The sequence below is a fragment of the Alosa alosa genome, chromosome 4, assembly GCF_017589495.1.
Source record: "Alosa alosa isolate M-15738 ecotype Scorff River chromosome 4, AALO_Geno_1.1, whole genome shotgun sequence".
Classification (NCBI taxonomy): domain Eukaryota; kingdom Metazoa; phylum Chordata; class Actinopteri; order Clupeiformes; family Clupeidae; genus Alosa; species Alosa alosa.
Window position 1 is genome coordinate 26990429 of NC_063192.1, and position 22682 is coordinate 27013110.

The following is a 22682-nucleotide window of genomic DNA, read 5'->3' on the forward strand; positions in this document are numbered from 1 at the left end:
GTTTGTGTGTGTGTGTGTGTGCTGTTTGCAAGCATGCTGTGTTATTCTCACTCAGACCCTTTAGGGGATAGCTGGCCGAGATTGATTCTGTTCTTTTGTTGTTATTTGCATTTTGCATTTTAAAGTGAGTCTGCTCTTCTTGGCTATTTTGAGAACAGCATGACTCATCCCTCCATGTTTAATATAAAGTATACTTAACAATATCATACCTCATGTCACCCCTTTCTTCTTCTTCTTCATCATCATCATTTCCCTTTGTCTCTCATTCTCCTCTCATCTGTCCATCTTCCTCTCTGTGTGCATCTCTCCCAGAGTTACCAATAGACCTTTGGAGGACGATAAATGAGTGTAGCTTACGTATGCAGTTGAAGACTTGTAAGTGCTTGTCCTGAGTGCAGCCATGTTTCCATCTAAGGATATTTACCTTTCTCTGGGACACGAGACAATGAACAATGAGACCAGGAGCTGCCAATGACAGATGAGCTATCCACTCTTGTGTATTAAAGACATCTGTTAAAGAGACCCCCACTGAGTTGAACTGGCAGGAAAAACAAATATCAAAGCAAATGGGTAAAAAAATACAATAAACAACACAGGAGAAGCAGATTTGGAAGTGTCCGGGCAGTTTATGTTAGAATCATTTTTGACAATGTGTATCCAGGCTCCTAGAACCAGCTAGCTAGCCTGAGCCTCTTTCTCTGTTTCATTGCCCCAAGCTGTCTCTGTTCAGCTCTTCACATCTTTCACTTCCAGTCTCTCTCTCTCTCTTCTGCAACATCTGTCCCTTGTTCTTCTCTTCCCTTATTCTTCTCTTCCTTCTTTTTCATACATCTTTCTCTCTTCAGCTCCTTCACGCTTTCCCTCCTTGGCTCTCAAATTCAAAGGTGCATTAACATGATAAGCAAGGCATTTGCATTGGCAAAGAACTCATACAAAAGATGAGAAATACAAGGACCAAGAATTCTAAATGTCTCCATGCCTGATCTGACAGAACAAAAACAAACCAACAATACAACACGCAAAACAATACAATATTTCTCTCTCTCACTCACCCACTCAAAATTTCTCTCTCTCTCTCTCTCTGCCTATATCTCTCATCTCTCTCTGCCTATATCTCTCATTTCTCATCTCAGAGAGATTTTTCCTTCTCTGCATCCCTGTCTGCTGTGTGAGTGTGTGTGGTTGTGAGTGCGGCTGGTTTGGTGGTATCCTTACTGTATCTGGCCTGTCATTCCACTGCAGTGGAACCAAAGCCATTGGACATGCAGCAGTCAGGAAATCAGACGGGCAGAAAAATGGCATCATTAGTTTGTTAAATGTTGTGTGTGCTCACAGGCACCCAGCTCCGTTTGGGCTCTGTGGACCTCTGGAGAGAACAGACCCGCAGGCAACCACACACACACACACACAGAAACACACACACTCTCAACACACACACACACAAACACACACACACACACTCACATACACACACACACACACATACACAAACACACACACACACACACTCACATACACTCACACACACACACACACACACACACTACAGGGAGGAGTACAGTAGCATTCATTCTACAATCACAGGACACCAACCACAGCCACAGCTACATGTGTTCCCACTGACATCCAGCAAACATCCCGCCCCCCTTTTCAACAGGGTTCAAATGACACGACAGGGTTCAAATGTTTCTCCTTATCAAATATACATCACCACTCTGCTCTGCCATGACAGCTACTGATTGTGCGTGGGACTTTGACATGAGAGGGTATGGCATCTGATAGATGTGTGTTTACCTCAGACACAGGCCTCAGAAAGACACATGATACTTTAGGGAAAGGTGACTGTCAATCTGTCACTTTAATGCATTTTTCTGCAAACAGGTTGAGTTCCAAGCAGAGCTAATGAGCGGAGCGGAGTGCGAGCGAGCGAGTGAGGAGCGGAGTGGATGGAATTTTGTTGTAGCGCTTTTTAATTTAGAGGCTGGAGCGGCCGCTCTGATCCGCTCCAATGTCGCTCCGATACTGCTCAGACACCACGTGCCCAAATCCATTGTAAGTTTGTTGATGGGGATGGAGCTTGTTAAATATTTTAGCAAGGAAACTGAAGTCATGTGTAGGCCTACTATTCCTACAAAACAACTAGATTGTGGAGCAGCCGTGGCCTACTGGTTAGCGCTTCGGACTAACCGGAGGGTTGCCGGTTCGAACCCCGACCAGTAGGCACGGCTGAAGTGCCCTTGAGCAAAGCACCTAACCCCTCACTGCTCCCCGAGCGCCGCTGTTGTTGCAGGCAGCTCACTGCTCCGGGATTAGTGTGTGCTTCACCTCACTTTGTGTTCACTGTGTGCTGAGTGTGTTTCACTAATTCACGGATTGGGATAAATGCAGAGACCAAATTTCCCTCACGGGATCAAAAAATATATATACTATATATAGATAGCCTACTAACAATGTAGAGCACAAACAACCATGTGGTGACACTGTTTCAGTGAGTTAAGATTAATTTTAGAATCTAAGAAGACACTTTGCGGAAACATGAGAGTGTGCTATGGAAAGCAAAGAAAAACTAACCTGACTCTCGCTAGATGAACTTCGTTCCGCCTAGCTCCACTCATCCATCTGGGATCGATCCATTGGAGTGGTGTTTCAGAAGGCTGGGGCTTATCAAAAATCAGTCGCTTCTACGCTACATCATATCTATGAAACTCCCGCCTTGCGTCCTGATTGGCTCTACCATACAATCTGGTGCCGAAATCACTCTCAACGGAAGTGATCCCAGATGGATGTGAGTGGAGCTAGGCGGAACGAAATCAGGTTAAAGAAAAACATGAGCAATTTAAATATGCTTCATATCATATAGAAGGCTAAAGTAAAACTTGGATGCTAAGCCTGCATTCTTTATGCAATTAATCCCACTGATCCCTTTAGTTTTAGGCTTATGTGTATTGACGTTGCCAAGCTTGTTGGTTGTTGCACTATATCGGTGTTGCACTATCTTTGAAAATAAATGTTCTTTAAGTGAAATAGGCCTCTTAGTTCTTTGGGATTTAAGTTTTCTGTTTATGGTGACAATTCAGCTTGTGGATTATTTCTCCCTCTCTTAAATTGGAGAATTTTTAAGTGGAGCGGGGAGCGAAATTGAGCGGAGCGACCTGGCGCGAATTTGAGCGGAGGAGTGGCAGAGTGAACAGTCATCTGAGCGAAGAGCGGGATATTCACACTGCTCAGCTCCGCTCACTAGCTCTGGTTCCAGGAAGATCTCATTCTCTCAATTCCCAGTCAGATCACCTCATAAGGCACATGGAAGCATGTAAAAAAAACATTTCTCTCTCTCTCTCTGACACACACACACACACACACACACACAGACTCACTCACAGAAACACTTACACAGTTATGTTAAAGTAAGTGGTCTCTCTGTCTATCTGCCTGGTGACGCACTGTTTCTGCATTAACATCCCTTTGAGTCGTAGCTAGGTCAGAATAACCTGTATTTGCTCACTGTCCATACAAACACACACACTCAGACACAGAAATAGAGAGAAAGAGAGAGACACACACACACACACAGTGAACAAACTGCACACAGAAAGCGTCGTCCCAAACGGACTTACAAACAACTGCGTTATTTGTAGTGTTGTCAGTTAAACGCGTTATTAACGGCGTTAACGGAAACCTATTTTAACGGCGTCAATTTTTTTATCGCGAGATTAACGTTCATTTTGGTGTAACAAACTTTGTAGTTTTTTCACATGCTGTTGCAACGACTAGTAACGTTAGAACAACTACAACACCACACCGATCTAGCCAGACCGGAAACTAAACAATACGCACTGACGAAAACGTATGTGCTGCATACACGCCCCCTTTTAGGGGGAAGATGACTGATATAATGGAAATCTATGCTGCATCAAAGTGGAAGCTTAAAGCGTGTTTATAGTAAACTTACTAAATCTTGAAACAAACATGAATAAAAGGCACAAATTAAGGTTGGTGTAAGAGTTATCTGTGTGTTTATGGGATTAATGTGACCATGTTCCTATGTTTTGCTCTCTCCAGTTTACTAACAGGAGTGTAATGTATCGATAGGCACAGTCAAACTGCCCGTGGCTGACTAATTAAGTTCAGCAAGCTTAACTTTACATGTCATAACATCAACTAAACATAAGTCACACATTCATTCTATCACTTGTAATATGAACGTAGCCTATTTCCTACAACTAGGTGAGATAATTGGCTATACTGAAGTTCCACAGTTAGCTAGCTAGCAAGCTAACCGTTTTGCATGGGATATTATGATAAGTGTACATGCTAAATTTGTATAATACATTGGGTATTGCAAACGAATAAGGTTGGTAATGTACATCGTTTCGACATGAGTAAGTTACATAAACACAATTCTTCATAACTGCCGTGAGTAAAATGATTGAATGTCCTGTGAATTAATAACTACATGTAACGTCAAGGTGTGATTACTAGCTGTCTTTCAATGATATAATGTTAACATGCTTTCCGCTAAAATGGGGCGTGATGCAGATGCAGATCAAATGTATCTTTATGATGATGTGCCGTTAGTAGGCTACATAAAGGCAAGCTGCACACACTTGGTTGGGCTAACGAGCCGGCCAAAGAGTAGTAGCCTAGGCTGACGCATTAGTTGTGTGCCGCCAAAGATTTTTTCACCGTCACTTGTTCTGTTATCAACATTCCTCTTTGGCTGCTACTATTTGCGATGCACTCTGCTTTCGACATTCATTTACATTAGATTACATTCTTTTCAATACAACTCCGCACACCAGCATCGCACTTTGCAGCCATGTAATCACGATTCAGTTATATTTGGTCGCTGCTCCATAAAATCCATTGTTCATCCAGTGTTTGCCTGTTAAAACTTCGGCATTGATGTGTGTGGCAAGTGACAGTGCACCATAGACTGTAGGCCTGTAAAATGGCAATGCACTCATGTTGAAAAGTTCCTTATTTTCAACTGAAAAAGGTAATGAATATAGTATGAATATAATATTTTCTGTTTGTTATGCCCTTTATAATGTGTGTAGGCCTACATTTTGTGCATGCACTTCTGCAGTAGCATTTATTTCAGTTTACATCAGCTATATTTCTGAAGAATATATAGTGTTGCCTCAGGTCTGCTGCACATCTTTTGAAATTTGATTTGAAAGACCTATGTCTTAAAGTTCAGTTAATAAAGTAACGTGCTTTGCTTTCATTTGAATCCCAATCAAGATAAACAATAATTGCTTTATTGTTAATATGGACTCCTGGAAAGTTCATAAATGCAAAATAATAGAATTTTAATCATATGATAAAATATGTGATTAATCGTGATTAACTATAGGAATTCAGCGATTAATCGTGATTAAAAAATGTAATCGTTTGACAGCACTAGTTATTTGGAGTCTCAGTGGAAAACAGGGTGGTTTTCTGTGAACAGTATACTATTACACTTTTCTTTGATATGAGTAGTGTCATGACCTTTCAATAACACACAGGAATGTGTTGACTGGCATGCCTTCATCTATTTTGCTCATCTGTTTACTCTTAATAAAATGTCAGCATTGCAGTGATCTAGATCTCTAATGCAATTTTACATTCTGAATCGATTACAAATATTGAGTTACTCCTCATCAACCAGGTATTCCAATCATTCAATTAAGAAAATCTTTCTTCAGGCAATTCAGCAAATATTAACGTGGCAAATTGAAGCGCTGCAGTTACTATAATATATCTGGCAATGATAGATCCACTTCAGGATGTCTGCTCTTGACGTGTGTGTTCTTGTGTGTTTCTGTATGTGTTGAGTGTATGTGCACATGTAAGATGGTTTATATGTGTGTGTAGTGCATGTCCTGAGTGTGTGTGTGTTTGTGTGTGTGTGGGGGGGGGGTTGCTTATATGTGGGCAGGCCTATTGAGTGCACATGTAAACATAGAGCACAGCCTCCACAACCATCTCCTTTATTAGCCATAGGCTATGTTCTTGTGTGCAGTGAAGCCGATCCCATGGTGATTGTCAAAGGTAAATTGTGTAGTGTTGGTTGTCAGCAAAGGAACATTTGTGTAATTGCTTGTAACAGAGTAACATACAGTACATCATATATTATGTATTATTATGTAAACTATGTATATTGGATATGAATGTTGGAAAATATGCTGCATATAATACATTGTGGATGTTAGAATACACTACTTCTTCCAGAGTAAAATGACTTTCATTTTTATTTTTTATAAGAATCATGGAAGTGCAAATATAGCAAATAAGCTAAACCCCCACAATGACAAACATCACCTTTTGTGTTTGTGTGCATGTGTGTGTGTGTGTGTGTGTGTTAGTTGTGTTAGTGTTCACGTTTTCCTGAAAAAGGACTCATTTGTATTTAGTAAGAGAGGGGGAAAAATAAATCTGTTAGCACGGTCCTGAGTGCTGCCGCTCTTATTCCCGGGATCGGGCAATCCCTCATTTCTCAGCACACAGAGAAGATTTGGCTGTTTGATGCAGAACCAAACAGCTCCTTACCAGAGAGGGTTAAAGTGGAGCTAGTAATCAAGGATCTTTGTCCTTACCCTATGGGAGGAGAAAGTGGCAGCTACAGAGTACATGCAGGCTTTAAACTAAAAAAAAGGCAGTGTGACCGTTACTAGCATGGGTCAGCTGTGGTCAAAACCATGGGGACTGTGTGTTTATTTACCTGCTCAACATGAGAATTAATTATGTGACTGTGAAATAAGAGGCAGACCTTTTAGATGCCTTTCAGGTGACATTTTTTTTTTACATCAAATCCCGAAGGAAATACTACAATGGGGTTTTTTTTGTTTTCTTGATTCGTTCTTATCATGCATATTTCCCTCAGTTAATGAATCCCAGCATCTCAAGATAATCATTTTAAACTGACCGAGCATGCTGTGTGATCTCTTCGAGCTGCTGTAAGCTCTCTCAGTTAGGGCTTTGCAGTAGTCTCTGTTGGGATTTCTCCCCCTAGGTTTAGCTCTATGGACTCGATACAGGGTGGTAATTTAGGGTAAGGTGGGCCTCTGTTGCCAATCTTTCTCTCTCTCTCTCTCTCTACATAGGGCCATGGGCCCATAGGGACTAACTCAGGTGATACAATGTAGAAGTGGCTTGGTCAGGATGGTGATTTGTATGCATTGTGTCGCCTTGGGGTATAGGTACTGTCCATGTCAGCCAGTGATGATAGCTTTACGAGTCAGTTCATATAGTGTGATTCCTGAATTTCCCCTTGGGGATCAATTAAGTATCTATCTATCTATCTAAATTGGATCTCTCTTTATCTCTCTTAATTTCTCTCTCTCTCTCTCTGTGTCCTTTACCTCCTTAGAAATGGGAAATGCCTCTGAAGTTGTAATTGGATTGTATGTGTCCACAATCTCCAAAGAAGGCGACTACATACTGGCCTCCATCTACACCATCTTTGGTACGTATCGTCCATCCACCCTGTCCAGATGTTCTCTCCATTCAGCAAGGTCTATTGCAGTGGGGTAAAGAAAGCCCCTCTCTGAACATCTGTCTTGTTCCTCCACCCCTCAACTCCACCCCACCTTACTCCAGGTGTCATGTCTCTGATGGGGAACAGCACCCTGCTGTTTGTGGCCTACCGGAAGAAGTCCTCTCTGAAGCCTGCCGAGTTCTTTGTGGTCAGCCTGTCATTCAGTGACATGGGCATGACATTGACCCTCTTCCCTTTCGCCATCCCTTCCGCTTTTAACCACAGGTAACTCTCTCTCTCTCTCTCTCTCTCTCTCTCTCTCTTTATCTGCCTCTCTCTCTCTCTCTCTCTCTCTTTCTCCGCCTCTCTCTCTCTCTTTCTCCGCCTCTCTCTCTCTCTCTCTCTCTCTCTCTCTCTATGTTACTTCTCTATGCTCCAACTTGGATGATGTCACTCCTGATGATTGCATCTTAGTAACTAATTGCATCTCAGTAAACTAGCTCTCAGTGGGTACACTGTAAAACAAGAATAGGACACTCAACTCAAACAATTAAGTCATCTTGTTGCTTTAACTGTGTTGAGTTATGTCAGTGAGTAGTCTAAGGTTTATTGCACTGTAATTAGTATACAGGGCTTTTTTCACTCTTCAAAACAGACCCTTATTCCATTAAGGCTGCATCAGTTAAACTGGATTACAGCTAAATCAGTCCATTCCTGGTGGGTGGCTTTACATTTTAAATGAGGGATTTGTGGAGTTATTGATTAGAATTGACAGAAACCGATATGCCAATATGTGAAATGACTGATGAGAGCTAATATAAGATTCATTCATTCATAATCTTTAAGTGTTGACATTGTGAATAATAAGCAGGAGCTTGTGTGGTCATTGTCATGCAAAGACATTACCAAACATTACATTACCAAAAACACAATGTTACATAAAATCCTGTTCATCCATTCTGAAAGGACTCTCAGACAGCTCAGTGGTCAGGCTTTCTGATGGCAAAAGTGATGGTATATCATGAGATTGAGCAGCGGAGTGTGTTGTGGAAGAACAGGAGGTCACTGAACACTTCTCATCACAGATGACAGTCAGAGTGCAGTCGACGGTCTCAGTGTGGCAAGATATCTATTTGCTTTCTGGTTCAGACAGAGTGTGACAATCGCTTTCTCAAAGTATAAATGGGGAGAAAAATCATTGTGTTTGGTAATTTAATACAAAACAAAAATATACACACTAGGTCTGCTGACGTTTAAATACTAGCTCCACAGTCAGATCAGAGAGACGTGTGTGTGTGTGTACTGTATGTGTGTGTGTGTGTGTGTGTGTGTGTAGTTGGGGGGAGGGGGGTTAAATCTTAACTATTTAAATATTATCTCTTCAAACGCAATCAGATCACAGGGAAGCATGTGTGTGTGTGTGTGTGTCTGTGTGTGTGTGTGTGTGTGCGCGCGCGTGTGCGTGCGTGTGTCCATGACGTGTTCCTCTAACTCCTCTAACTGGAAGAGTAAGTAAGGAGTTAATTTCACAAAGGTTATGGGTTTGACCTAGCCTTACGAGCCAGACCCACATTAAAATGTAGGGTCTGGGAACTCACCGTTGGCAGTGCTCAGTCCGAGGGGCGGGATAATCGGTTGTCTTTCAAATTCCCTCTGCATGCAATAGGACAGCGCTATGAGTCCCATGCGTTTTCCCACCGGAGCTAGTTGGCTAGTTCAAACTTTTTCCAACTTAAAAAAAGCTTAACTCGTGTCACGCTGTTCGCCAACAGCAACATCCATCTGCTTTGTTTTCAAGTAGCAGGGAGTTCAAGCCAAACCGTTGCAACTCTGCCATCAATCATTATGTTAAGCCCGCCTAACGTCTCTATACACGATTTGATTGGCCTGATAGAAGTTTCATTTTTCCAGCACACAAGCCAACAGAAAGTTGCTAGACTAGCCCTGGCTAGGGTGCGTCTAGATTTCTAGGCTAGGTTTGACCCTCAGAGAATACACACTCTTCGGTAACTGAATGTTTACCTTGACTATACTGCAACACGCTTAGGATGAAAGTGTCAGCTAAATGAATAGCTGTAAGAAAGACAAAAGTGTCAGATAACGTAATAAGAAGAGTTAAATGAGGGCAGTGAAATTGATCTCTTCAGTTACTCTTGTATTCCCTGAAAGATTAGTAATTAGCACAGTGAGGCTAAATGGTAATCGTTTACACTTTACCTAATAATCACGCTCCTGTTTACTCACATTGAATGATATAACAGGGTCATCACAAGAAGGATAATGATGCTGCAATGATATAGCAATGCAAAGCAAAAACAGACAGATACATCACTATTATGAAGGCTGGTGGGAGATGTGTGGATATTTGCTTACAGTATTTATCTCTATCTCTCTCTCTCTCTCTCTCTCTCTCTTTCCGCCTCTCTTATGTTCATTGTTGCAGGTGGCTGTTTCCTGAGCCCATGTGCATGATCTATGCCTTCTGTGGTGTCTTCTTTGGCCTGTGCAGTCTGACCAACCTGACTGTCCTCTCGTGGGTGTGCTGGCTCAAAGTTTGCTGCCCTAACTATGGTAATAGTTATAATAATATACTTTGGGGCAGCCGTGGCCCACTGGTTAGCACTCTGGACTTGTAACCGGAGGGTTGCCGGTTCGAGCCCTGACCAGTGGGCCGTGGCTGAAGTGCCCTTGAGCAAGGCACCTAACCCCTCACTGCTCCCTGAGCGCCGCAGTTGTAGCAGGCAGCTCACTGCGCCGGGATTAGTGTGTGCTTCACCTCACTATGTGTTCACTGTGTGCTGTTTGTGTTTCACTAATTCACCGATTGGGTTAAATGCAGAGACCAAATTTCCCTCACGGGATCAAAAAAGTATATATACTTATATAAGACTCCAACACACTCCACATTAGCTTCTCAGTGTGTGACAGGTCATACATGTGAACTGTTATGAAATACACAAACAAAAACAGAACCCCCTGTTGAATACAGCAGCAATTGTATTGTACCAGTGAGTCAGGTCTGTGCTTGATCGCAACGCATACTGTACACACAAAACAATAACCTGCATATTTGTAAAGTTAAGAAGAATATAAAATCACTCCACTGGTCTATTCTTATAAGTAGACAAAAAAGAGTTTTGGCACTCTGCCAAGATTCATTGGAAAGGATTTGTCAGGATTGTATATGGAAATGAAAGTGCTGCACTTTCAGATTTGTTTCTGTCAGCTCTCATGGCAGAGGCATAAACAGCATTCACTGTTGTAACAGTCTTCAATGGCAGCACTCTCAAACGGAGCATGAGGAGGTTTAACACAACACGCAAGATGAAAAATATGCAAAGCACGTAGTGAAGTAGGTGGTAAAAAGTATCAGGAAATGACAAAGGCGTTTATCTGAGGTAATGAATTCCCAGTATTGACGAGGGATACCCATGGAAAAAAAGCTTTGTTCTCTTCTTAAAACTGGGAGATCACACAAACTCAATCAATCTCCACAGACCCCAGCCAGCTCCCCTGGGGAAAGTGAATGAAAGGAAACATGCACACGCACACACACACACACACACACACGGACGCACGCACACACACACACACACGCACGCACGCACACACACACACACACACACACACACACACACGCACACACACACACACACACACCACGCTGGCAAGACACACACACACACACACACACATGCGACACACACACACACACCATGCAGCGCACACACACACACACACACACACACACACACGCACATACGCACACAAACACACACACACACACACAATACAATACAATACAATAAAGAAAAAGACATGAAGGAGGGAGGTAACACATTCAGAAGAAGAGAGAAGAGAAACAGAGTAAAGTAGAACAAGAAGAAGTGGAAGAAGAAGAAGAAGAAGAGGAGGAAGAAGAATAGGAGGAAGAAGAGGAAGAAGAATAGGAGGAAGAAGAGGAGGAGGAAGAAGAGGAGGAAGAAGAAGAAGAAGAATAGGAGGAAGAAGAGGAGGAAGAAGAAGAAGAAGAGGAATAGGAGGAAGAAGAAGAGGAGGAAGTGGAAGAAGAAGAGGAGGAAGAAGAAGAAGAGGAGGAAGAAGAAGAAGTGGAAGAAGAAGAATAGGAGGAAGAAGGGAAATAGAGGGTAACGGCGCACGCACCTGTGGCTCAGATGTTCATCCCTTTTTCCTCCCCATTTCTTTTTGTTCCCTCCAAGAAGGTGTGTACATGTGCTGTGTGTGTGTGTGTGTGTGTGTGTGTGTGTGTGTGTGTGAGGTGTGCAGTGGCTCTGTGTGCAGCGAGCAGAGCGGATTTGAATAATTGCTGCGATGCGTGCGCAGGAGAGAATCCACTAATGAGCAGGATTAGTCGTTGTGCCACTCACAGCTGCCAGCGGTTGCATAACGTGTCGCAGTCTCCGCTGCCATCGCAACATCACCACCACCTCCTCCTCTATACCAAACACCACACACACACACACATAAACACATACATGCCTGCCATTCACACAGAGACACACAAACACAAGAGGAATTAGCTGAGGTTATAGTCTCTGTCTTTATGTTGTGCATTGTTTGTCTAGGACTTCAAAACTCAGTTGGTGTTGCTATTGATGCTGACTCAAAAGCACACGTTGTGTAACTTCCCCCAGGATGTTCTTTATTCAATCCTAACTGGGTTAATCTACATACTGCATCAACCATATCAATAGACTGAGGCACCTTGAATTGACTTTAATTTTTTCACAAGCACTAATTTATGGTCAAGGTTTGCATTGAAGGTAACAATGTTCTTTTTTTTTTTTTTTCGTGAGCTTTTTTATTTTCCCTTTTGAAAAGTCAATTACAGTATCTGTAAATAGTTTAATTAGAGTCATGAAATGAAATATGTTGAACTACAGTCATACTGCTGCTTCTGTCTGTGGTAAACAAAAGCACTAATTGGCAAAGGTGCTTAGTATCAGACAATTTGGTGTGGTTGTTATTATGTTCTGTTTTTCTGAGAGAGAGAGAGAGAGAAGAGAGAGACTTCTTTCAAGTTATCATGTTTGATATGTAAATGCACACAAATAATTATGTGTTTATATGAGCTGGCCACAAAGAACCCTGATTACTAACACTTGAGCACACACACACACAATCACAAACACAAATGCACACAAACAAAGAGTGGCAATCAATGAGCTCTTAGGGCATATCAGCTTCTTGTCCATATCAACTCCTTAATGCCTTTTCAGTATCTCACATCACACAACACACACAGCCTACACACCCCATAACACACACCCTGGCATGGGCTCGGCACAGCAGGTGCAAAAAGCCTGGTCACGTACAAACGAATCTCCTGTTTCATGTCCACGGCTGGTGAGACCCAGAAACCCATCTGGAACCCCAGAAACATGCTTCTCGTTTGGCCCTTTTGCTGCCTGCGAGGGTAATGGAGCACCAGACGGCATCCTTAGCCACAGCTGATCTTTATCAGTGGGGATTAGGTCTGTGTGTGTGTGTTTTTTGTTTTGTGTGTGTGTGTGTGTTTTGTTTTGTGTGTGTATCTCCTGTGTGCAAGGTTCATGGAGTATGGACATAGACGTTTGCATTTTGACATTTTGGGATCAGTATGATCTTTGAGAGGAGCTGCAGAGTGCCGGAGAAATAGTTCAAATGGGCAGAGTGAAGGATCTAATCCATCTCCATCCATCCATCCATCTATCTAATCCATCTACATCCATCCATCCATCCATCTATCTAAATCCATCCATCCATCCATCCATCCATCCATCCATCTATCTATCTATCTATCTATCTATCTATCTATCTATCTATCTATCTATCTATCTATCTATCTATCTATCTATCTATCTATCTATCTATCTATCTATCTATCTATCTATCTATCTATCTATCTATCTATCCATCCATCCATCCATCCATCCATCCATCCATCTATCTATCTATCTATCTATATATGCATGTGACAATAAACTTCCTTGTATCCTTGTATCCTTGTATCTATCTATCTATCTATCCATCCATCCATCCAATTATGCAGTGGTTTAGCCTTTTGACCTATCCACTCTTCTGACTTCCTGATGTGATTTTCATGTGGAATAGCTGCCTCCTGTTCTCCTCGCTGCCCCAATGTGCAGTGTAATGAAAGTGTTAGACAGGTGACAGGTGACCCCTGTTATCTTCACCTTGGGATTCAGACGTGTGTGCAGAATTTTTCACTGGTTTGACATTGACTACATTTATTGCCTCTTTTCTCAGTGCTGGTGCATTGGTGTTATTTAATGTTCCCCAACTGCATTGCCTTTAAAATAACACTTGTGAATTGCATGCTCCATGAAAACTGCATCCCTCCACCGTAACCACTCCATCTATGAAATGTCTTTATCACTGTGCTCTGGGATGAAATCCCATGGTAAAATGTACATCTATATAAACCCTGAAAGCTAAAGGGTTGTACATCCAATAAGATGGAAGGAGTTAGCCTGTTAACCTTCCATATAAAACCCATTCCCCTAAGCACCATGGCGAGATTACTCTTTGAGCATCTAGAGGACCAGGATTCCTTTCAATTTGGGAATGTTTCCCTAGAAGGAACTTGACATTGTGAAACTTGCCCCAGTCTTCTGCTACAAAACCCCAAACCTATTTTCACAGCCTGAAGACTTCGATTAGACTTCCCTCCATCTGTCAGGAGATGCTCCCAGCACCATGCATTTGGAATCTCTAAAATGGGTCTCAGCAGAATTCTCCGCAGCCAAAACCGATAGTGCCTCAATGTTTTTACCCTAAATGCCTCCCACGGCTCTTATGTGCCATTTTCTCTCTCTCACACACACACACACACACACACACACACAATTCTCTATCCCCATTTCCCATCCCAGGGGCAAGGTGATGGTCTCATCCCTGAGCATGGCATCCAGCAGTCGTTTACCTCTTGTCCTTTGGCTTGTCCCAATCCCATTTTAATCCTGTCCACAAAGCCATGCCCGGATCCCTTGGATCCCTACCTTACATGCTATGTGTGCCAGGTGTGATAATGGGGACGAGTTGGCTGAAGGAGGGATAATTATGGGGCTAAGTCCCTTGAGCCAGCCACAGTCTTGACCCCACTCTGTGGAGGAGGCTGGAGAAGGAGAGGGGCTTCTTCTCCCTGCTCCTTTGGCTTAATGGTATATAAATCACAAGGCATTTACATTCAGGGTGGACACGAGGGGTCGAGCCTGAGATTCAGGAGGGAATGTCACCATCATTAATTCTCCTCAGGGAGCAGGACGGTGAGCATGGTCTGTAGAGATGTGCACGTACACACACACACACACACACACACCTACATACACATACACAAACACAATCAATTAATTAAAGGGGGACTGCTCATTTAAAAGGGTAATCAAAGCAGGAGTCTTCAGGAAGATTCACAGGAGAGAAAGAGAGAGACAATGAGAGAGATAGAGAGAGAGAGGCAAGATGTGTGGAAGATGATACAAGGTGCTGTTCTCTCCTGGAGGCAGTCTGACAGTGATAACAATAGATGTATGTGGCTTTGTCCTCAAGTTCCTTATGTGTGTCTCTGTTAGCGCTCACACTGTGGGGGCTGAAGGGAAGATGTGAAATGATTGATCATAACAAACTGTCATTGTGAGCGGGTATGAGACAGAGGGAGAGAGAGAGCCAGGAGAAGGATGTGTTTAGTGTGTGTCTACTCTGTATTGAGGGAGAGAGAGACAGGAGAAGGATGTGTTTAGTGTGTGACTACTCTGTATTGTTTAGTTTAGACGATGAAGTTTGTTTTTGTCAGGGATCCATGCACCAAAAGAGAATACAGTAGGTGCTTTGAACCAGATTTAGCTACCTAGCTAACTTTCTGCTGCAGTCCCTGGGCAGGTGAAAGGAACACTAAAATACGCATGTGCATGTGTGCGAGTGTGTGTGTGTGTGTGTGTGTGTGGTAGAGCGGCCCCCTTTTATCCTTGCTCTCTTCCACTCCCCTTTGATGGGTGAGGGCTGCAGTGGTGTGGATATGGATGTGGGTGCTGGTGGTGAGAGGTGATGGGTGAGTGGCACTTACCTCTGGTCTCGGCCTCCATTTAAAAACCCCTTCAATAGGGGCACTAAAATTGCCCTCCTAGTGCCCCCCTCACACACACACCACACCAGACCCGGCTGCAGAGTACAGAGACAGAGGGGGCATTTGCGATTTCCAAGGGGGGATGGGGGTGTCCGCGAGTGTCAGCGAGACCCAGCTGTGCTCTTACTGTACATTATTAAGACTCTTATGCATGTTGCTGCTGACAGTTTTGCCTGTCTAACGAATGTTATCTCCGCGAGTGTATAGGCACGGCACACACTTTAATTTCCCTATTTTTACAATCGGCTAGCCTAACAAACGCAATCGCTAACAACTAAGTGCACTTAGGCCTACAACTCTACACATCCAAAAGGGTAGAAGCTTCCAGTAGGCTATCATAACTTTTTTACCGTTTAGTCTGTGCATCGGCGCAGCCTACAACGATGTGAATTAGTGACAGCTGTTATCGTGGTAAACTTAAGCTCCTGTCTCTAAATAGTGTAGACTAGGCCTACTTGCTATGTTGCTTGATTTTCTGTAATAAATTCAGCCTGTAGCCTAGGTTACTTCAGCAAACCCAGACCAGTTGTGGCATCAGTTTCACTTCTGAAACGCAACAGTGTAGCGTGATAGGGAGAGTGCCTGTTGCAGGCTATTTAATTTACAGCATAGGCATGACGAGCTCCCTTTGTGAGCGCACTAGACCAGCGGCATCTTTAGTAGCACCCCCTCCCCTAGCACCCCCCCCCTCCCCCTCCAAGCAATCAGTACAAATAAGCATGTTTATAACAATTCAGCAAGATAGATTTGGCCAACGGTGGGACCCTTTTGCGGTCATGGCAGCCGTGGGACCGGAGCGACCGCACCCCCGCTCCCTCCGCTAATGAGGACACGGAGGGGAGTCTCCATTGTGTGTGTGTGAGACCGGGGCAAGGAGAGTTGGCTGTGTGAGTTTTATGCCGCTGCATGTAACCTAACTAACGAAAGAAGACTATATCTACATGAAATAACAACAAAATAGAAAACGTAATACAGTATGGTGTTCACAATGGAGGGGGCACAGATTTTATTTGAGGGGGCACCGCCCCCTTTTGCCCCCCCCCCCTAGCGCCGGGTCTCCACCACACCACCACCACCAACCCTGACTGGTCAAAGCCAGTGCAGTGAAACACGGCTCCCACAGCTTGCCCAACTGATATCATTTCATACAAGCTTAACTTGCCATGAATCAATTATCTTTAAAGCGAGGATGCCTCCTAGCTTCCCATGGAAAGCTTCTCCTTTATCTCACTTGCCGAGCTTTTCAAAGAGCTTACAGGGGCATCGTGGCTGAAACACACACACACACACATACATATAAAAGACGGGGGATTAAAGCTGTTTGGAGGCGAAAGCTGCTTTGTGTAACGCCTTCCGCCTTATCTTACATCTCCGACATGACAACAAGAGTGAAGGGTGACATGAGACACTGTATATTTATTAACTGTCATTGTTTGTTCCATGATATAAAAGCATTCAGTTTCCGCATCTGGTCTGCATTCAAGTCGGTTTGATGTTTGTCATCACACCAATTTTCAATGCACATCCAGGAGGCACTGATGAATAAATAAACGACACCCCCAACCCATCCTCTGCCTCCCCTTGCCTCCCCTCAGTCCATTGGATAAGACACAATCTGAAACTAGCCTCTGTGTTATACCCCCTGGAGACCGAGAATAATTATATTGTATGAAATGGAAACGTTTGAAGTCCCATGGCGACCGAAGACCAAGATGGTTAGGAGGGTGGATGGAGGGGTGTGTGTGTGTGTGTGAGTGTGAGTGTGAGAGAGAGTGTGTGTGTGTGTGTGTGTGTGTGTGTGGGAGGGGGGTGTTGGGTAATAAGGCTGATGGAAGGATTAAATAAAAAAAAAAAATCCCTTCCCCTCTGGTTGAGATACAGTCCCTGTTGGAACATGTGACCCACCCCTGTTCCTCCACATGTGGTAGGTCGCCTTTAAGTATGTGTGGAGAATTAACCCGCCGTCATGCTCCATGCTTTCATCTTCCTACTGCTTCCACACTGTCTCCCAGCCTGACAGAAAGAGGTTTGTGCTGTGCCTGAATGCTTACATTGATATAGGAACCTACTGTGAGCACAAAAAAAAAAACGATGTCACCTCAGGCAGAGAAGTGGAACTCCTGTGTGTGTGTGTGTGTGTATGTGTATGTGTATGTACATTCCTCTTGTAGTAGCACCTAGATAGCAGAGCAAAAAATAGCATACTTTGATCTCGATCTGCGAGCTGCAAGCTGTGCTTGTAGAAACATTGGTAAACCAGGGTTGCCAACTTTGGGTGTTTGGCTGGAGTGAGATTTTGTCATAGTGTGTGTGCGTTACATTTTTCCCTAAACCTAATTAAAAAATGTCTGTTCCCTGACTCTTTTGCTATGTATAATCCCTGATTTAGGCCTATGTAAAAAACTAATAGAATGGAAAAGTTTCTTCAAAATGTACAATTAATTTATTTATTACACTTGAAAACAAGACCAGTGTTTTTACCCCGTGGCATGGAAGGATTATGAGCCACTGCGCCCCTGGGCACAGACAAAAGGGCCGCCCTGCCCACCTGAAAAAAGGTAGTAGCTCAGCAATTCTAGGGGGGTCCGGGGGCATGCCCCCCTGGTAGAAAAAAAATAAAAATAACTCCTTAAATGATGACTTCTGGCGAGTTTTGTGGAAATAAATGGACAGATTGAGACTTACAAATATGAATGTGTGTATGAGTGTACGTATGTATCAGGGATGGAAATAAATTATTTTTTTCCACCTACCATTGTGGCTGGGGGATTCCAAAATCTACCAGCCACTCAACTTTTTTACCAGCCACTAGAGATAGAGTGTGAACATTTGATGAAAAATCATGAACAAAATTATCACGGTTATTGGTATTATTGCGATATGATTAAAATGTGCTGACTTTTTTTCTAAACCTATGCCATCAATGTTGGACAGAACTCATAATTGCCCTGCCTTTCATGCCCAGTAGCAACAAAACTAAAGGACAACAGAACAGCTAGTGTCATAAAAGTGGTGTGGCTCCTTTAAGACACAATCCATGGTGTGAGTTCTGGAACCATCCAACTTTATCTAACTCTATACTAGCCTATATCATCTAATTTTAATATTATATCTAGGCTATATTTAACATTTATTTTTTCTATTTGGCCTGTTATGAAATCATGCATTGCCCAATTTAAGCACACTTTTTTAAAGAAACTTAAATACATGCATGCTTAGCATTTTGTGAAAATAAAAATTATGGCTACATAGACAAACTCTTAGCCATGAGCTGTATATCCTCTGATTTTAATATTTACAGATATATAGGTATTTAAGCACAGCTCAGTTTTAAGACACTTAAAGCCCAAAGTTGGAGATCATATAGAAATTTGCTACCATTTCAAAACCGATTACTCTGGAACGGCTTATTGTACAGGGGATTGCATTACACCTTTGTGTTCGGTAAGCTCTGCTGTTTATTCTGGTTTACGGTTTGTCATGTAGTTGAACGAAAAGTTTGTGAGATAGGCTATTCCACCCTATATGAATTGAGATGAGCGCAGAGCTGTAGAGTAATAGCCTATGATTATTTCTTGAAAGTTAATTTTCTCGCCAACCGTTTATCACAGCAAATAGCGGCTATAGCACCGTATAAAAGTTATTTAATATGATATCTGTGTGATGATTAGGCTAGCCTACTTTGTGAGTAGTTCAACAGAGAAGAATGGGTGGCTACACTTTGTGTCCTTCTGCCTCATAGGTCTAAATAGCAACGTGTTGGTGTCGCGGACCGGATTAAAATAGTCAGCGAATCAATAGAACACTGCGCTGAGACCTACCTGCTGTTGGTCTAGACATATATGTATGCCTTAAACTCGTCTCTTGTTATTTAGAAACAATGCTGTGGTCTAGTCTAGTCATCAACAAAAAAATGAACGGATTGCAAAAAAATAAGAATGGATTTGGCGTGACATTTCTTGCGTGTGCGTGAGAGCGTGAGATTGGTGCTGAAAGCGTGAGTGTCACGCCGGATGCGTGAGAGTTGGCAACCCTGAGTAAACCTCACTCCCCGACGCCTCAGCTGCTGGTATGCGAGCCAGTAGCCTGGGCTATTGGCTCAACTGTTCCAACTGATCCGCGCAGGTTCAACACAACGCAGGTTACACATAGTTCTGAGAAATCAGACAGTCTATAGACAGAATGCAGTATGATCATATATATTGTAGTGCATTGTTGAGTTGCATTAATAAAGTGCATAGAGGTTGACAGACAGTCCAAGTCCATGTGCAAAAAGAGACAGGACTGACATTGAATATCAAAGCACAAAGTCTTTTTCAATCGAACAGTGTGTCTTAATGCTAGCCTTCTCCTAGAGAAAGATCCTCTACAATCTTGCCAGAGTATACCTCATGTTCCACTTTTCTCTCTCTCTCTCTCTCTTCTCACTTCTGTCTCTTTTCTTCTGCATCCATTCCTGCTTTCTCTCTTTCTTTCTCTCGTTCTCTCTCTCTCATCTTTCTTTTCCTTCCCCATCCACCCCCCCACTTTCCAGGCAGTAAGTTCTCTCCGCGCCATGCTCGGATGCTGGTGCTGGGCTCGTGGTGCTACGCACTGATCTTCGCTGTGGGGCCTGCGTCCGGCTGGGGAGCGTTCGGCCCCGAGCCCTACGGCACGGCCTGCTGCATCAACTGGCACCTGCCGCGCACCGACCTGCTGGCCATGAGCTACATCATCTCGCTCTTCCTCTTCTGCTACATTGTGCCCTGCTCCATCATCTTCCTCTCGTACCTCTTCATCCTGCTGGCGGTGCGTGGAGCCCGGCAGGCCGTGCAGCAGCACGTCTCGCCCCAGAACAAGATCACCAACACCCAGACGCTCATCGTCAAGGTGAGTGGAGCATGAGAAAGGAGAGCAAGAGAGAGGGAGATAGAAAGAGAGAGAGAGAGAGAGAGAATAATGAAACATTTAATATCATGTGCAGCCTTGCCGTTAATGGATTAAAATCTAGTCCTAGACTAACACAAAGCTTCAGTGGAAATCACTTTTAGTACAGTATTTATTCAAGGTCTACTGTTTCTTTGAATGCTTTGGCAATCATGCAATGTGTTTTACTAAACAAATACAAGGTTTACAAAAGGTGTACATTAGGATGAACCATATTGTTTGACTGTTTTAAAAGTATATAAATAAAAAAAATAAGGTTTGCATATTGTGTGGCTCCAAACTGTGTTTTATTGTATTATTTTCTCTTTATGTGGACAACGTTTCTATTAAAAAAGGATCTTCCCCAGATGGAAGGAAGCTTCAGGAAGCCGTCTGTTTAAGACCCATCCTTGAAACGTTACAGATACATTTTAAAAAATCATATAATTTGGATCTACACTGTGTGCAGAGCTTATTTTTTGGAGCATATAAAAGCAAAACTTTCTTAAAGGTGCCACACATTTTTTAGGCTAAAACATTTTTTGTCACTTACAGCAAACATCACCTCACCATCCGCTAGCTGCCTGTATCCTGACATTGTAAAAAAATGCGATCTCTGTAGACAGCCCAGGCTCCAAAAACGGCTACAAAAACAACCTGGGCAAAACATAACAAACTGTTCCAGCAAATCACAGATGAGATGCTCGTTTAGGAGAGTTTCAATTGCACGGGAGGGAGGGGGAGGAAGTAGCAAACTAGCTCTCTGTTTTGTTTGAATGTCAACAGAAGTGACGTTACCCAGCATCGCTTAGAGCACCTTTAAACTTTCTCTTGGGACATTTGAGGTCATGTGATGGAAATATGCATTAGCAACTTTGTTGTAGTAAGTCATCGGACTTTAACAGATCACTGTCCTCTGATTATTGAATTTAAATGATTGCATTGTGACTGACTTTTACTCATTTGAAGATACAGTTAAGGAATATTCTTAATAGAACAAAGGAAGCTGTGTGTGTGTCTGTGTGTGTGTGTGTGCGTGTGCGGGTGTGTGTGTGTGCGTGTGGGCACGCTTAATTAGACAATCTGGATGTTTGTGGTGGGACCATAACAGTGCTCAAATTACGTTGGAGCCAGAGGGAGCCGAGCTCCCATAGAGTGAGGACTGGCTCCCGTGAAAGCAACAAAGTCAAAAACCTGAGGGGGTCTCTCATATCTGAAGGTGTCTGGCATTGCAATTTAATCTTAAACAACCGTTCATAATCCATCCCTGTGCGATCTCTTACCATTAAAGACGTTAAATAATAAAATATAGGCTACTACGGGACGTAGACCTACCCTACGCTCTTGAACGCAGCATGATGACACTTCACCACCACACCACTAGACTATATGAGCAAACCGTATACGATCGTTTTGACAGCACTCGCAAATCTGAAGAAGTCACCCTGCTTTGATGCGAGTGTTTTGTCTATTTACATAGGCGTTTATTGGGCTAGCCTATATGGTTTGATGTGCTGAAAAGTCCTGTTTGCTGTTGAACTTGCGCTTCACCTCTTCTATGTTGATTGACAAAGCCATAAATTATGGCCCATAATGCAGCCTACAATGATTGTGTTGTCTGATGATCTGTAGCTATCCTCTGCCATTCAGAGCTCCGGAAAGTTCTCATGATATTTTGAAACACCTGTTAGCAATCTCTGATGTCGGAATATTCAATGGCTACCCGACAACATCTCAGTGCAAACTCCAAAATTGTTAATTAATTTTCCACGGTTCAACAATACTAGAACATAGTTTGGCTGCAATGGCTTATAATTTCTGCCAGTTAGTGCTTTTTCCCTGTGTATAAGTTATACTACATGCATTATTGTGTTTGACACTGAGGATAGCCTATCTGAGACGGTGGTCTGGTTCAAATGAGTTACGTTGTGAAATTGAGAAGACTAAATCGTTTAGTCTATTTCTTTGTATTGTGAAATTGAAATGAAATATGGACTATTACAATCAATAATATGTTGAAATTAATTAAAAGCAATCAATTTCTATGAAAAATCTATGTCTGTTGTGTGCGTGTGTCAAGGTAAAGCCTAGGCCTACCGTGCGCATATATTGTACGCCTAGGCTATTTCATCGCCTTGTTAGGCTATGCATGGGGTGTGCCAACTTTTTATG

The 22682-nt window shown here is 42.9% G+C and overlaps 1 protein-coding gene across 3 annotated transcripts in view; it reads left to right on the plus strand.

Moving 5' to 3' along the window:
* Positions 1–22682, plus strand: part of opn7b (opsin 7, group member b) — a 78419-nt gene that overhangs the window by 49089 nt on the left and 6648 nt on the right. For 2 of the 3 annotated variants that reach the window (XM_048241350.1, XM_048241352.1), the window contains exons 2-5: positions 7355–7450; positions 7585–7747; positions 9906–10033; positions 20140–20474. In XM_048241350.1, coding sequence (XP_048097307.1) covers positions 7357–7450; positions 7585–7747; positions 9906–10033; positions 20140–20474 — 720 coding nt within the window. In that variant the 5' untranslated portion in view covers positions 7355–7356. Of the gene's footprint in view, positions 1–7319; positions 7451–7584; positions 7748–9905; positions 10034–20139; positions 20475–22682 lie in introns of those variants that run through there. The other variant, XM_048241351.1, reaches the window with a different exon arrangement.